Source organism: Gekko japonicus, unplaced genomic scaffold (assembly GCF_001447785.1).
Source record: "Gekko japonicus isolate JY-2015 unplaced genomic scaffold, Gekko_japonicus_V1.1 scaffold44, whole genome shotgun sequence".
Lineage (NCBI taxonomy): Eukaryota > Metazoa > Chordata > Lepidosauria > Squamata > Gekkonidae > Gekko > Gekko japonicus.
This window is the reverse complement of record NW_015174845.1, coordinates 349,993-364,078: the sequence shown is the minus strand read 5'-3', so window position 1 is coordinate 364,078 and position 14,086 is coordinate 349,993. Positions and strand designations below refer to the sequence as shown.

Sequence of the window (14,086 nt, the reverse complement as noted above, 5' to 3'; positions counted from 1 at the left end):
GGAAAGAGTTTAAACTCTTAAAGACAAATACCCTAAAAGTGTGCTTTTAAAAAAAACAAACAATATTCTGGAAAACACTATGCAAAATGTTTTCTCTGATAAATTACAAAATTGCCTAGATCTACAAAAACAAACCTTGCTAACAAGTCTACTTGCTTATGGTCTAGAAAGCTATCCTTTAAATTAACCAATACACAATACTGTACTATCACTAGACCACATTTTTCACTCTGTTCCACAGAGTACATATGATGATTCTCATTTCAGCTCTTCTTTTGGGTTCTTGAATTATGCACAGAGATTTGAATGGCAGGCAGGCAGGCAAGAAAGAAAGAAAGAAAGAAAGAAAGAAAGAAAGAAAGGAGCCCTTTAACAACAATATCAAAAACTTTTTTATGTTAAAGGAATGACTTGGGAGGGAGAACTCTACAATCACCTCTCTGTGTAAAATGGGTTTGAATAAAATATGCAAAAATATTCACAAATGTCAAAGGACGCCCAAGAACATGGAGGCATTTATAAATAAATAAATGCAATGGAGGCATGATGCAAACTATTTTAAAACTCTACTGAACTCAGTGGGAGAGTTAAACACATGTTTGGTCCCCTTCTGTTGGAAGCAACAGGCTTTAGAGTCTTCACCTTCAGCATCTACAACAGATACACAATTTACGGTTATCAATGAAAGCTTACCCAAAACAAAACAAATTTGGCAAAGCCTGACAGGCAACGATAATAGATTTCTAACTCTTTCTTCCCAAGAAAGAATGTAAACCCGGAAGAAAACGATAACCATCGGCAAGCCCCAGAGAACAGGACAAATAGGGGACCAGAGCTCAAGGGAAAGATGCAGTTTAAGGAATGGGGAAGACAGGGTCATTCAGCAGCTCTTGTATGTGCGATTGAGGGATTTATAAAAAAAACCCAACAACCTCTGATTCACAAAGGCAGCACAAGAGAGAGTAAGAGGCTTGGAAATTGTTCAGGCCCTGATCTGTAAGTCTGAATGAATGTTTTCGTTCGTTTTTCCCCCATTATCCCTTTGGCAGTACATTACATTACATTTTTTATTCCATTAACTTCTTTCCTGTCAGAGCTCAGAGTAGGGTATGTGGGATCATGTACACTGCGATGGGGAGCCGAACACAAAATTTGCACTGGGCTAAGAACATTTCTGTGGCCCTTCAAAATACCTGGTGTATCCCACCTATCATGTCTTGCTATGGGACACAGAGAAATGCTACACCCAGCCCCATAGCCAGAAATTTTGGGTTGATGGGGCACGGGGAAATTTTGTGGGACAGTGGGGGTGGGGGTGGCATGCCTTCCCTGAACTCCAAGTGGTGAAATTTTGTGGGACAGTGGGCAGGGGGGGGGGAGTGGCATGCCTTCCCTGAACTCCAAGTGGGGATTTTGCCGCTTGGAGATCAGGCACTGGCAGCCTCCACTGAAGAAACGGCATTTAAAGGGTTCCCTTTAAATGCTGTTTTTCTAGTGGGGGCTGCCCATGAAATCACCACTTGTAGTTCAGGGAAGGCTTGTGACCAGCGGCCATCCCTCTGCCTCACCACCTGCAAGGTTTAAAGGCTGTATTGATCAACTGGAGGGCCCTTTAAATCTTGGAGGAGGGGAGGGAGCAGTGTGGCTGCAAGATTTAAAGGGCCCTCCAGCATGATACAAAGTAGAGACATCTCCCTGCCAACAAAAGTCCGCATGGTCAAAGCAATGGTATTCCCAGTAGTCATGTATGGCTGCGAGAGTTGGACTATAAGGAAGGCCGAGCGCCGAAGAATAGATTCTTTTGAACTATGGTGCTGGAGAAGACTCTTGAGAGTCCCTTGGACTGCAAGAAGATCAAATCAGTCAATCCTAAAAGAAATCAACCCTGACTGTTCCCTGGAAGGCCAGATAATGAAAATGAAGCTCAAATACTTTGGCCACCAAATGAGAAGGGAGCACTCACTAGAGAAGACCCTGATGCTGGGAAAGATTGAAGGCCAAAGAAGACGGGGATGGCAAAGGATGAGATGGTTAGACAATGTCATCGATGCAACGAACTGAGCCAACTTCAGAGGACAGCGGAAGACAGGAGGGCCTGGCGGGAGCCGGTCCATGGGGTCGCGAAGAGTCGGACTCGACTGTGCGACTGAACAACAACAACAACCAGCTGATCGATGGGCCACATGCTCCTGCCGATAAGTTCTATCCCGCCCTCCCAGCCAGAGCCGGCTCAGGGCGGCTTACATAAAACAGATAATTACATTAAAAGAATAAGTTACGATTAAAACAATTCTAAAACCATAGAATTGCTAGAACCATAGAAGTGCTAGTTGCATAGAACCATAGAAGTGCTAGTAATAGTTGTTATCCATGAACAGTAGCGGCCATCATTCACAGTTCTCAGCTCGCAGTCAGCTCACTGTATTCGTTTTGGTTGTTCTTGCAGTACTTGCTGTTCTTTAGGCTGTTGGTGGTAGTTTCCGGAATCCAGGGCCTTCTTCCATTCAACCATCCGATGTTCTTCACTGGTGGTGGCGGCAGCTCCCAAAGACCTAGTGGAAGAGCTCTGTTTTACAGGCCCTGCGGAACTGTGGGAGGTCCCGCAGGGCCCTGATCTCCTCCGGGAGCTCATTCCACCAGGTTGGGGTCGACAGCCTAGCCTCCTTAAGACCCGGGAGGGCCAGCTGGTTCTGAGCCCCTGACTGCAGTACTCTCTAGGAGGCATATGGTGAAAGACGGTCCCTCAGGTATGTAGGTCCCTGACCATGTAGGGCTTTAAAGGTAAGAACCACCAGCTTGAAACGAATCTGGTATGCTATCAGCAGCCAGTGCAATGCCTTCAGCACAGGCTGTATGTGCTCCCGTCTAGAGAGCCCCATCAAAAGCCTGGCTTTTGACCAGCTGCAGCTGCAGCTTCCAGATTTGAGACAAGGGCAGCCCCATGTAGAGAGCATTACAGTAGTCTAATCTCGAGATGACCATCACGTGGATCACTGTCGCCAGGTCGTCGCGTTCGAGGAAGGGAACCAACTGCCTGATCAGCTGAAGATGGTAAAAGGCCGATTTGGCAGTGGCTGCTACCTTGGGCCTCCATGGTTAAGGAGGCATCCAGGAGCACTCCCAAACTCCTAACCGCCAGCGCTGGCACCAATGGTGCCCCATCGAAGGTCGGGAGTGGGATTCCTAACCCCGGTCCGCTCCGACCCAGGGACAGGACCTCCGTCTTCATTGGATTCAGTTTCAGTTGGCTCAGTCTAAGCCGACCAGCCACGGCTTGTAACACCCGGTCCAGCTCTTCCGCTTTGGAGTCGGACTGACTGCCCAACAACAGATAGAGCTGGGTGTCATCCGCATACTGGTGACAACCCAGCCCGTGCCTCCGGGCAATCTGGGCAAGGGGGTACATATAGATGTTTAAAAGCATCGGGGACAGCACTGCCCCTTGAGGCACACCACAATCCAGTGGGTACCTCTGGGATAGCTGTTCCCCTAGCGTCACCCTTTGTCCCAGACCTTGAAGAAAGGAGGCAAGCTGATCTGCTGGAGGGCCCTTTTAATGTCACAGGAAGGGAGGGAGGGGAAGAGCACCTGTTGTGGGATTTGCCTCGTTTGATGGGGTGGAGCCCCAAAATGCCCCACCATAGCTACTGGCCTGGCTACTCCACTGTGTAGTGGTTAAGAGTGGTGGACTGTAATCTGGAGCACCAGGTTTTATTCCCCATTTCTCCACATGAAGCTTGTTGGGTGACCTTGGGACAGTCACTGTTCTCTCAGATCTCTCTCAGCCCCACCTGCCTCTCAGGGTACCTGTTGTAGGGAGAGGAAGGGAAAGGTGACTGTAAGTCGCTTTGAGACTCCTTAAGATAGAGAAAAGTGGGGTATAAAAACTTTTCTTGTTGTATTTGCCACTTTCATCCTGACTAGCACCCAAGTTTCGGAGTCTCTCTGACTCTTTGCATGTCATCTCAGAAGTATCTCTTAATGAAGCCAATGGGATGAGTAAAAGCTGAAATTCTTTGCCTTATCTCTTTGTCAGATATTAGGTACTTCAGGTTATCCTCTCTTTCCCCTTTCTGTCTTTCCTCTCCACCCCGTTTCATTGAGTATAATTGTTTATAATTGCAGGCACCCTCCCTTCCTCCTGAGGATGAACTCATGCTGAAGACTAAATATTGCTGAGTTCTAGGATTTCTTTATGCTGCAGCAGAAGAGGAATCCCTCAACTGCTCACGAACAATGCAATTGCATTACCTATCATGGGGTGGGCGGGTGTGGGCACAAGGAGGCATTACACCAAAGTCTGTTATAGCTCAGGACATCAGAGGTTATTACAGATTACCAGCTGACTCCCTGATGTGATAGGAATATTAATCAAAACTCATATTTACAAAAGTTAAAAAGAGCATTTAAGGGGCCAGGAACTCCCAAGGCCCACAAAACAGCATAAGATGAGTTCCGGGTGCTACAAAAGAATTTAGGATTGCTACATTTTGCCAGTATGGAAGTGGAATTGTTTTTTTGTGTTTTGATAATGTGATATCTTTACTGCTTTGGTTTATATACTGTCGGCAGCTTTGTTGTCTTTGCAAATTAATTATATAACCTGTAATAGAAAGGGGCCAAAGATTATATATTTTGCAGGCAGAAGCACCAGGCATTCCTAGTACGTCCCTCCAAAAAGCATATGAAAGACTTTTGCCTTGGAGAGCCACTAAGAGTTAGGATAAAGTATATTGGGTACAGATGGACTGATATAAGGCACTTTCAAATGGATCCTCATCATACCAAAAGGACTAAACCAGGTACTTACAAGATACAAGTAATATTTTTGTGTTATAGCATTTCTGTTCAGACTCAAACTTGTATTGGAAGGGAACCAGTGGAGGAGTCAAGTACCAGAGACTGTAGACTATGTGAAATGAATCCACAGTATTAAAATGCATACATCTGCACACCTACAACAGTCATCATGTTATGCCCTTGCCAGTAACAGTGCAAAACATTACTGCTTTTGGTGGATAGCTGTGAATTGATGCTGACAGAAGACCAGCATTGCAAGTACCTGGTAACACAATTCATTCCAATAAATTATGTTTTTCAGTACAGTCCTTTTCCCTTTCTCACACCAATAATCATTAAGGATGAAGATCCTATAGACCTATCCATCTTACTGAATTGTTGCAATTCTGTCTGCCAAAATAACACAGGTGGTTGGGAGACAGAATGGCGCAATGGTTAAATTGCAAGACTTGGGGGGGGCCCTAACCAGGGCCGACTGGGTCCAAATTCCCACTCTGTCAGGAAGCTCACTGTGTGACCTCGGACCAGAACTCTCATCCTAGCCGGCTTCCTGGGGTTGCTCTGGAAATAAAGTGATGGAGAGAACCATGAATGATGACCTGTGCTCCTTAGGAGGAAGGGTGGCATAAGAACATGGTAGTAAAAAGAATCTGGGACTCCTGACTCATACTCCCAGAAGTCCCCAAATTAAAGGGTTTTTTTAAAAAAAATGTGGCAGAGACTTCCATGTATGAAGTATCTTTGAAAAGCTGTCAGCCTGTGATATGGGTGGGATCTCCTCATAGGAGGCCACACAAATAATATTAAGAATGCAAGCTTGTTCCTTTTGAGCATGCAAGAAAAACTGTTGAATGCCCAAAACTATCAAGCTTAAAAATAACTTCTTCCTTCCTTGCCCGTCAGTCCAGGTAATTGCAGAATCCTAATCCTTGCCGTTGAAGTCCATTCCAATGACATGTATTGCTCTCATTTCTTCCTTGTCTCAGCACTGCAGATTATTTATTTCAAAAAATTATATTCCGCCTCTTCAGAGACCTGCTTGATGTAAAAATTAACCTGCTCAAGATTAACAATTTTTTTTTTCAACGCCAACATAAAACCTTGTCTATATCTCTATCCTGTTCATCCTGGTATACTTTAATTGCATTTCCTCCTTCAACTAAGCTAAATATATATATGGTAAAGAAATTGCCCCAAACTTTTTCATCCTTCATAGAGCCTCCAGTCAAATTTGTCTCTTCACACAAAAATATCTTCATCTGGTCTCCATTCATATCTTTTCACCCTCTTTCACACCATTTCTCTACGCTTGGAACACATTCCAAAAGTTCCTACCAGACTCTGATGCAACCTTCCCTCTTTCAAAACCGGCTCTGTAACACGTTCCCCTTAATTTTGTTTCCTCATGGGCCAGAAACTGTACATCTCTATTATCTGATCTCCTCAGGGAAGTAACTGTGGGTCCAGTTCTACCACATCTTATCAAGACAGCTAATCCTGTTGAAACCAAACACACGTGAGAAGAGTGTGCATGAATAGAGCTACTCTGGCTGCCTGTGAGCAAAGAAAGCCATAGACATGAAGAATGATACATCAGAAATGCTCATTAGCTAATGTGCTTCACTAAGTCTGCTATTATTGCTGCAAAATGCCTACAAATCTTGCAGAAAAGCAGACAGTTTGATCTGCAATCATTACTGTCCATAATATATCACCATCAGTAATGATAAAAAGGGATGCAATCCAGAAATTCTGCTCAGCAACAGAGCTAGTATACATTACATACAGAGCTGTCTTGCCCATAATATAAACATTGATTGATAGAACCCCATCCTTTGTCTGATTTAGGAGAACAGCTACCTCCCTGTTCTCTAATTTAATGCAAAATGCAGAAATCTAATAACACAGAATGCAAACACGGCATTTCACACTTGACACTACCCCACCCGTTCATCAGAGGCAGTTAGATTTTATCTAAGGATAAAAGCTTTGCCATACTGCAGAAGTTTTGAGGTACAGGCAACAATTTATGGTCAGAATAATTACAGTAGGTAAAAGATAAATCCAATAGTCTTAAGGTCTGTATTGGAAAGCTGAGATGTATTAGAAAGCTGAGATGTTATTAGACTGAATAAGAGTTCCTTAAAGTTTCCTTTAAAAAAAGCATCCTCTTCACTTTGTCCTACTGGCAACCCATAACCTTAGGTCACATTACTATATCTCCAGTTAACCGATACCCTTGTTACAGAAGTGACCCCCACACACACACCTTAACCATAAAACTTTACTGTCAATTAAGCATCACTTCGTCTCACTGCCATCCAAACCCATGAGTTAACTGAATCATGAAGAAACAGGCCAGAAACTGAAGAACTAAGAAAAAGGCAGTTTTCCCCCTTCATTTTCAAACAGACTTTTGGTTTACTTTAAAAACAGCCTTCCTAGGAACCATAAATTTTTCACACTATGCTCTGTCAGAAACATTACCAGAAATACACAAAACATCAGATACCCATATTTTCTTTTTTTTAAAAAAAAAAAAACTGTTCACAAATCCACATTCCTGAGAAACTGCCAAGGCTTCCCTTACTCCCCTCATTCAAAAAACCCAAACGCCTGTAAAAATGATAGAAACCAGGCTTCGAGGAAACCAAGCACACTCCCAGAAAACAACATTTGCACACGAGAGCGCCCAGCGAGTTTTCACTTTCCTTTCCACTCTCGGCGCGAGCAGAATGCATCTTTTATTACACACGTCTGTGCATTCCTTTTAAACCAGAGGCAAGAGAAGGAGGGGGGGAAAGTTCTCCACAGCAGTACATCAGCTTACACGCAGGTCGCTACAACACACACACACACAATATTTCCCCCTGCCTTGCTGTCAGCCAAAGGGAACTAGTTTTCCCCACCCTCATTCTTCTTTTTCTCTAAGCCTCCACGGCTCAGAGCCTCATTGACTTGGAAGAGCCTGCAAAAGGCCCTGCCTAGTTTGCGCTTCCACCCAGGGCCAGGAGAAGGCTTCTTCCTCGCCAGCTTGGCGCTGCACACGCACCTTACTTGCAAACAAGCCGCCGGCTGAGAGTTGCAAAGGCACCTCACTCGACCCTCGACGGTCAGGCTCGAGGCGTCCACCCCCCCCCCCCCCACACACACACACTCCCCTGCCCATCCACCACAGCCCCTATGTATATGGGGTGGAGGGGAGACTGACTTTGCTCTCCTTACCGTTGCAGAACTGCAGGAGCGAGGAGGTGTCATAGAGGCTGCTGTAACTGGAGAAGCCGTCCTCCATCATCCTGGAGCCCGCGCCCTCCCCCTTTCCCCCTTCCCAGGTTTTATTCCCCCCACCCTTGGTCCTACTCTAGCCTACCGTCTTCCCCCTCTCCTCCAGCTCCGGCAGCTCCTCTCTCGCCTGCCTGCCTGCCTGGCTTTGCTTGCTCCCTCGGTCTCACCCACACACACTACTGAGCCGAGCTGAGGCCGGCCTGCTGCCTGCCTCTGCCAGTTGCCATGGCAACGCATTCACTCCGCCGTGGCTTGGGCGGCCGCCGCTTCTCCTCCGCCTCCTCCTCCCAAGGGGAGTGGGAAGGAGAAGAGGAATGGGCTTCCTGGCCAGGCTGCTTCAATCGTATACAGGAGACAAAGGAAAGCCTTTCTTTCCTTCCGCTGGCTGGGGCTTCTCCCTGAAGGGAGGGAGGGAACGAATGCTCTGAGAATGTGGATGCTACTGTACTGACTAAGACATGGCAGTGCCTCTCCCCCCCCCGATGGTTGGTGATGTCACTGCTTTGGTTCTCTAAATTTAGGATGCCGGCGAAGGCAGCGGGCATGGCTCTGGATAGAGATGGGTTGCATCCTCCAGAGACCCGGGGGTGGGGGGCAAAGATGCAAGTGTTGGCTTTTTTCTTTTTCTCTAAAGAGGTGCTATGGTGCGGTGGAGATAAGAAACTGCCTTGCCCCACACCAGACTATTAATCACTCGCCCCAAAGCAGAGAAAAGGCAGCGGGGGGGAGGCTGAGTGAGCTACTTGCGTTTAGAGAAAAGGCAGCGGGGGGGACTCTGAGTGAGCTACTTGCGTTTGGGGGGGGGGGAGGTGCTTGTCCCTCGGAACAATGGGTGTGTGGGAGATCCATCTGTCGACCAGCGAGCAAAGCCACACACACAAAAAGGTCCTTAAAAAAGAAAAAGGAGGAATGACACCATTGGAATGCATTGGTGTCCCACACACAGACCCAGGGCGGGGCGAAGAAACAAGCCGGGCTCATTCTCTGGCGGCCAGTGCAAAGAGCTGTTTTCTCCACTATAAAAGTAAATTTGGGAGGGGGGGGGAGGTTGAAAGGAAGCGGCAGGAGTGAAATGGAAAGCAGGCAGGGCCGGCCCTATTCAAACAGCCCTCTAAACGCGCGAGGGATGCGGGAGAAACATTTGAAAAATCCCCTGCGTGCTCGACTTGTGCCTGAGTTGTGCTTTCGAAGGAAGGGGGGGGGGGGTTGCACTAGAGTACCAAAAGGTCTGGCTCCTAACAGCGCAGCCCTAGACGAAGGTACCCCTTTCTAAAGCTGCTGACTTAATGGCCCTAGACGGGTGTAACTCTGGTTAGGATTACAACCCTTAGTGAGACTGGTTCGTTGCGGTCGATACGTGCCGATTTGGAGGCACGTGATATCTAAACGATTTCTAATCCCACCGTTTCCCCAAGGAGTTTAGAAAAGCACATACGAGTCTCCCCGCTCATCCTCACAACAGTCCTGTGAAGTAGGTTAAGCCGACGGAACGTCCTTGGCCCAAGGTTACCCAGTGAGTTCCATTACTGGGCCTGAACCCTAAAGTCGGAAAAACTTAACCCAACATCCTACATGGCTCTTATTTAAAAACCTAATTTGATTTAACAGACTCAAACTGTAATCTGTGTCTCGGTCAGAACGTGTGAACTCATGAGAAAAATGAAAACAGTGTTTCTAAACATGTGCAGAGTGCCTTTATAAGAACGTACAATCAAGACCCGCCCACGTTCCTCTGGAGTGAGGATACTGCTCCTGAAAAACACTCGCAAACCCCGGCATCTCTTCAGGTTTCCGTGCATTGACTTCGCAGGGACTGAAAGCCGCCCTTTTAGCTTCAGGATTAAGCAACGCCCTCAAACCCTGGCACTGCCGCTCTCGGTTTAACCTCTTCCCGGCTGCCCTGCGAGACGCGAGGCTGGAGTGACTCCTAAATCGCCTTTCACACTACAGGCGGGGGAGCTGAGGATCTCCAGAGGACGCGAGGTTTTTTTGCGGACTGTTTGAAGAGAAGCGCCTAAAAGTAGGAAGAAAGAAACTGAAAGGAGAAATCACATCCACCGGATTAGTATGGTATGGAAACAGCAAGGAAGAGGTGAGCGACGGGTGCTAAGAAAAAGCAAAACAAATAAGGAGAGGAAAGCAGCCCCCATTTCGGATCCAGAACACAGCCCGCTCCCGCTGCTTTTGGAGGCGGGGAAGCTGAATACATGCAAATAGGTAGGAGGAGCTGGGTGGAGTCGCGCGGGGGAGGCTGGATTGGTATCGTAAAAAAGGCTTCTGATCCTTCAGAAGAGTCACCGGCGCTGGGAACGGAATCTGCACCCGCTAACTCGACAGGGGTGGAGTTAAAAGATTAGGAGTGCCGCCTCCTCCTCCTAAACTCACCCGAATCCTCTCGGGTTAGCGGGTGTGGATTCCGTCCCAAATGCCGATGACTCAGCTGAAGGCAGACCCTTAAGAGGCCCGACTTCTGCGACTCCTAAAGTGTCCGGGTTGCATCACCAGAGAAGAGCCTGAAGATTCCCTTCTCTTTATTATGGATGCAGGAAGGATTCTCTTAATCTTTAGATTCCTTCCACCCCTGGAAGTATTTGTCTACCTCGGCTTCTAAACCAGCAATTTGATTAGATCTGCCATACAATTGAATCATCCTGTTTCCAGGTTTTCCCCATTTATGACATGCTGTTACCCAAACCTGCTTTTCTCCAGGCGGGTTCTTTTTTAAAGAACCAAGCATGTTAGCAGGTCATCCAGAAGGGATGGTGTGCGTTTCCCTGCCCTTCAAAGATCCCTCCCACATCCTTGACATTTTCCCTTGGACAGCCCCTTGACAAGCACCACTTCCCCATATCTGAGAGCTAGCTGGTCCAGTGGTTAGAGTGGGTTCAAATCCCTAATCTGCCATGGAAGCTTGCTGGGTGACCATAGGCCAGTCACACACTCTCAGCCTAGTCTACCTCACAGGGTTGTTGTGTGGATAAAATGGAGAATGCTGTAAGCCACTTGGGGTCTTCATTGCAGAGAAGAGTAAGGTACAAATGAAGTATAAAAAACAATTCCTGCCAAAATGCCAGAGGTCTTTTAAAAAAAATAATAATCAATAATTGCTAGAAGAGAGTTATTTTAATTTTTAATAGAATCATCACAGCACTATAAGGCATGGGTGAAAAGAAGGGGTGGCAAGTCACCACAGCAGCTGTGGTGATCATGTCCCCCAAAGCCAATGTGGAGTCACTGCAAATCACTTGTGGAAGGGAAAAGTAAAGTAAAAGAAAAAAGAGGAAAATGTGCAGAAAACTCTATGTGGAAACTCCATCCACAGCAATCATGCCTTTGCATTCTCGGTAATGGTGACAGCACCTTGGATAAGCCTGTGGAAGCAGCGTTAACTGTGGGGTGTGACAACACTGAATAAAATGTATAGGATCAGAGCTTCACAACTGCAAAAGGTACATGTGCAGGGTCATCCTATGCACGTTTACTCGGACATTACCTCTACTGGATTACACAGCTCAGAGGGAGTATTGGAGCACCGATATTTAATTCTTTACTAATTTTAATTAACTGTAGTATTTTGTATTACTGTACTTATATTGTTTTATTGTTATAATCTGGCATTTGGCCTTGTTAGCCGCCCTAAGCCTTCGGGGAGGGCGGGATACAAATCCAAAGAATAAATAAATAAAATAAATAAATCTCAGCCTTCAGATTCATTACCTCCAAATACACTTTAATTACTCTGTTCACGTCGCAGTAATTTAAAGGCACTAGACGAGTGGGGCAATTCCATCTTTGCAGCATGTGACAATTTACATGTTGTGTGGAACTGAGTCCCTGATCCATGGAGGTAGATTCAGGTGGGTAGCCGTGTTGGTCTGAAGCAACAGTCCAGTCCAGTGGCACGTTTAAGACCAATAAGGTTTATTTCTGGGTATAAGCTTCTGTGAGCTTCTACCCAGAAATAAACCTTATTGGTCTTAAAGTTGCTACTGGACTCAAACTTTATTCTGATCCATGGGTTCAAAGAATCAAAGTGTGGCAGTTATTCCACTGTAACGACAGATAGGAAGATGTGGTTTTATGCATGCCACACTGCATGGAACTGAAGCCCTAGGCACAGCAAAGCCTGTATCTTGTTTTGAATGCCCGTCTGGGCACTGGAATATGTGACATAATAATCACAGACGCAGGCAGTGGCAAACCACCTCTTGGTGGGCGCTTTATACACACACAATAATAGTCGAGAATGCTTCTGAACATGTGCTAGGCATTTCCTCGACTTTTAATGCGGAGGTCGTCAGCCCATGGATTGGAACCCACAGGAGGATCACAGAGCCCACCTGAAACTAACATTTCCCTCCTGCCTTTTGGAAGGATCCACTGCTAGTGCGCTTGAGCAGAGAGGGGCAAAGGGCACCACGGCCTCTGCTGCCCTTCGCACAGACACGGAGAAGAACAGACAACATCAAGTTAACATCACCCAGATCTGGAGACCCTCTGACCCCATGACTTGGTTCTCAAGACAGCACACATCCTGGTGTACAGTTAGGCTTCCCAACCTCCAGGTGGTAGCTGGAGATCTCCTGCTATTATAGCTGGTCTCCAGGCAGAGATAAGTTCACCGGAAGAAAATGGCCACTTTGGAACGCGAACTCTATGGCATTACACCCCACTGAAGTCCCTCCCGTGCCCAAATCCCACCCACCTCAGGTTTCTCCCCCAAAATCTCCATGTATTTTCCAACCAAGAGCTCGCAACCTTATGTTCACTTTGTATTTCCTGCCCCACTCCCCAGGCTCTCCTGGTCTGCTGCCCACCATCCTGGCCTTGGCAAGCCTTGAAGTGGTAACTCTAGGGATGCCCTAGGGATGCCAGACCCCCTGGTGGGAGTGGGGGTTCCCCACTTTCAGGCCCTACCTCTCTGCCATTACCCCCCCCAAAAAAAACAGGGAAGAATGCCATAAATTAACAAGGCGTGTCTATGTTGACCCAGAAGTGACGTGGGGACGTCAGGGGGCAACGCTCTAGTTTTGGAGTAAAACTCTAGGGTAGAAGTTGAGTTTTTGCCTCAAAACCAGACCATCCCCCTCCCTGACATCCCTGACGTGCCTATGTCCTGGTAAATTCACACACACCCCGTCCGTTGCCGGCTGGTCTGAGGGACCGGGTATCCGTAGTCTCCCCTCTTCCTGTCACATGAGTCTGATGTTTCATGTTTGCAGTTCAATGGATCCCAAGTCTGGAAAGGTTTAATATCACTGTTTCAATGGGCTCCCAGTCCTATGGGGTCAAAAGTCTGGACTCCAAGTAAAACTTCTAGGTTACCTGGAGTTTTCCTTCCTCTCTATTACAAATTCATGACCGGCCTTACTTGTTTCTTCATCCACATGAATATTTGCAATGCACTGAGAAGCTGAGCAATACAATCCACAAATCGCTTAAGCCAGCAAATGTGTGCTAATGCTGGGCTTAGTCAAAACGTTGGGCTGCAGCCCTAAGGCAATATTTTAATGGAAAGCAAGAGCAACATTCATTTTTAATAAAAGGCAGAAATCTGTACAAGAAGAGAATGATAAACCCTCTAAGATTTACATCAGTGTCTTTTGTAATGATGGTGGCCAAAAATAGTTCACAAGTTATGCTGATCCTACAATACTGAGTACATTAAAGACAAGGGGGTGAGATAATCCTGATTCTGCTGGGCATTTCCCCCCACAATCCCTCTAAAATATCTGAAGTTCAGATAAGGGGCTGATGAATCCCCCCCCCCTGTATTGCACTGAATATGACCTACCCATTTTGAATTTCTACCCAGACACCCTGTTCAGACACTTTACTTGAGATATACAGGAGTCACCAACATGGGAGAACAAGAGGGGGACCCGCGATACTCGCGGGGGGGGGAGAAGAGCTCCGTCTCCTCCAACCCCCCCCAATCTCCCTGAGGCTGTTGCGGCGGCAGCGAGGCCGGTCCTCCACCCCCCACCCCGCCCGGCTTCGA

General features: G+C 46.9%; 1 protein-coding gene across 2 annotated transcripts in view; it reads right to left on the bottom strand.

The window, feature by feature from the left end:
* The window catches only part of EML1 (echinoderm microtubule associated protein like 1), a 200,886-nt gene that overhangs the window by 86,593 nt on the left and 100,207 nt on the right, over window positions 1-14,086 (bottom strand). Inside the window, exon 1 of one of the 2 annotated variants that reach the window (XM_015424449.1) lies at window positions 8,026-8,092. The exons of the other annotated variant lie outside the window; for it this stretch is intronic. Within the exon in view, the coding sequence (XP_015279935.1) occupies window positions 8,026-8,092 (67 nt within the window). Of the gene's footprint in view, window positions 1-8,025; window positions 8,093-14,086 lie in introns of those variants that run through there. 2 annotated transcript variants of the gene reach the window in all.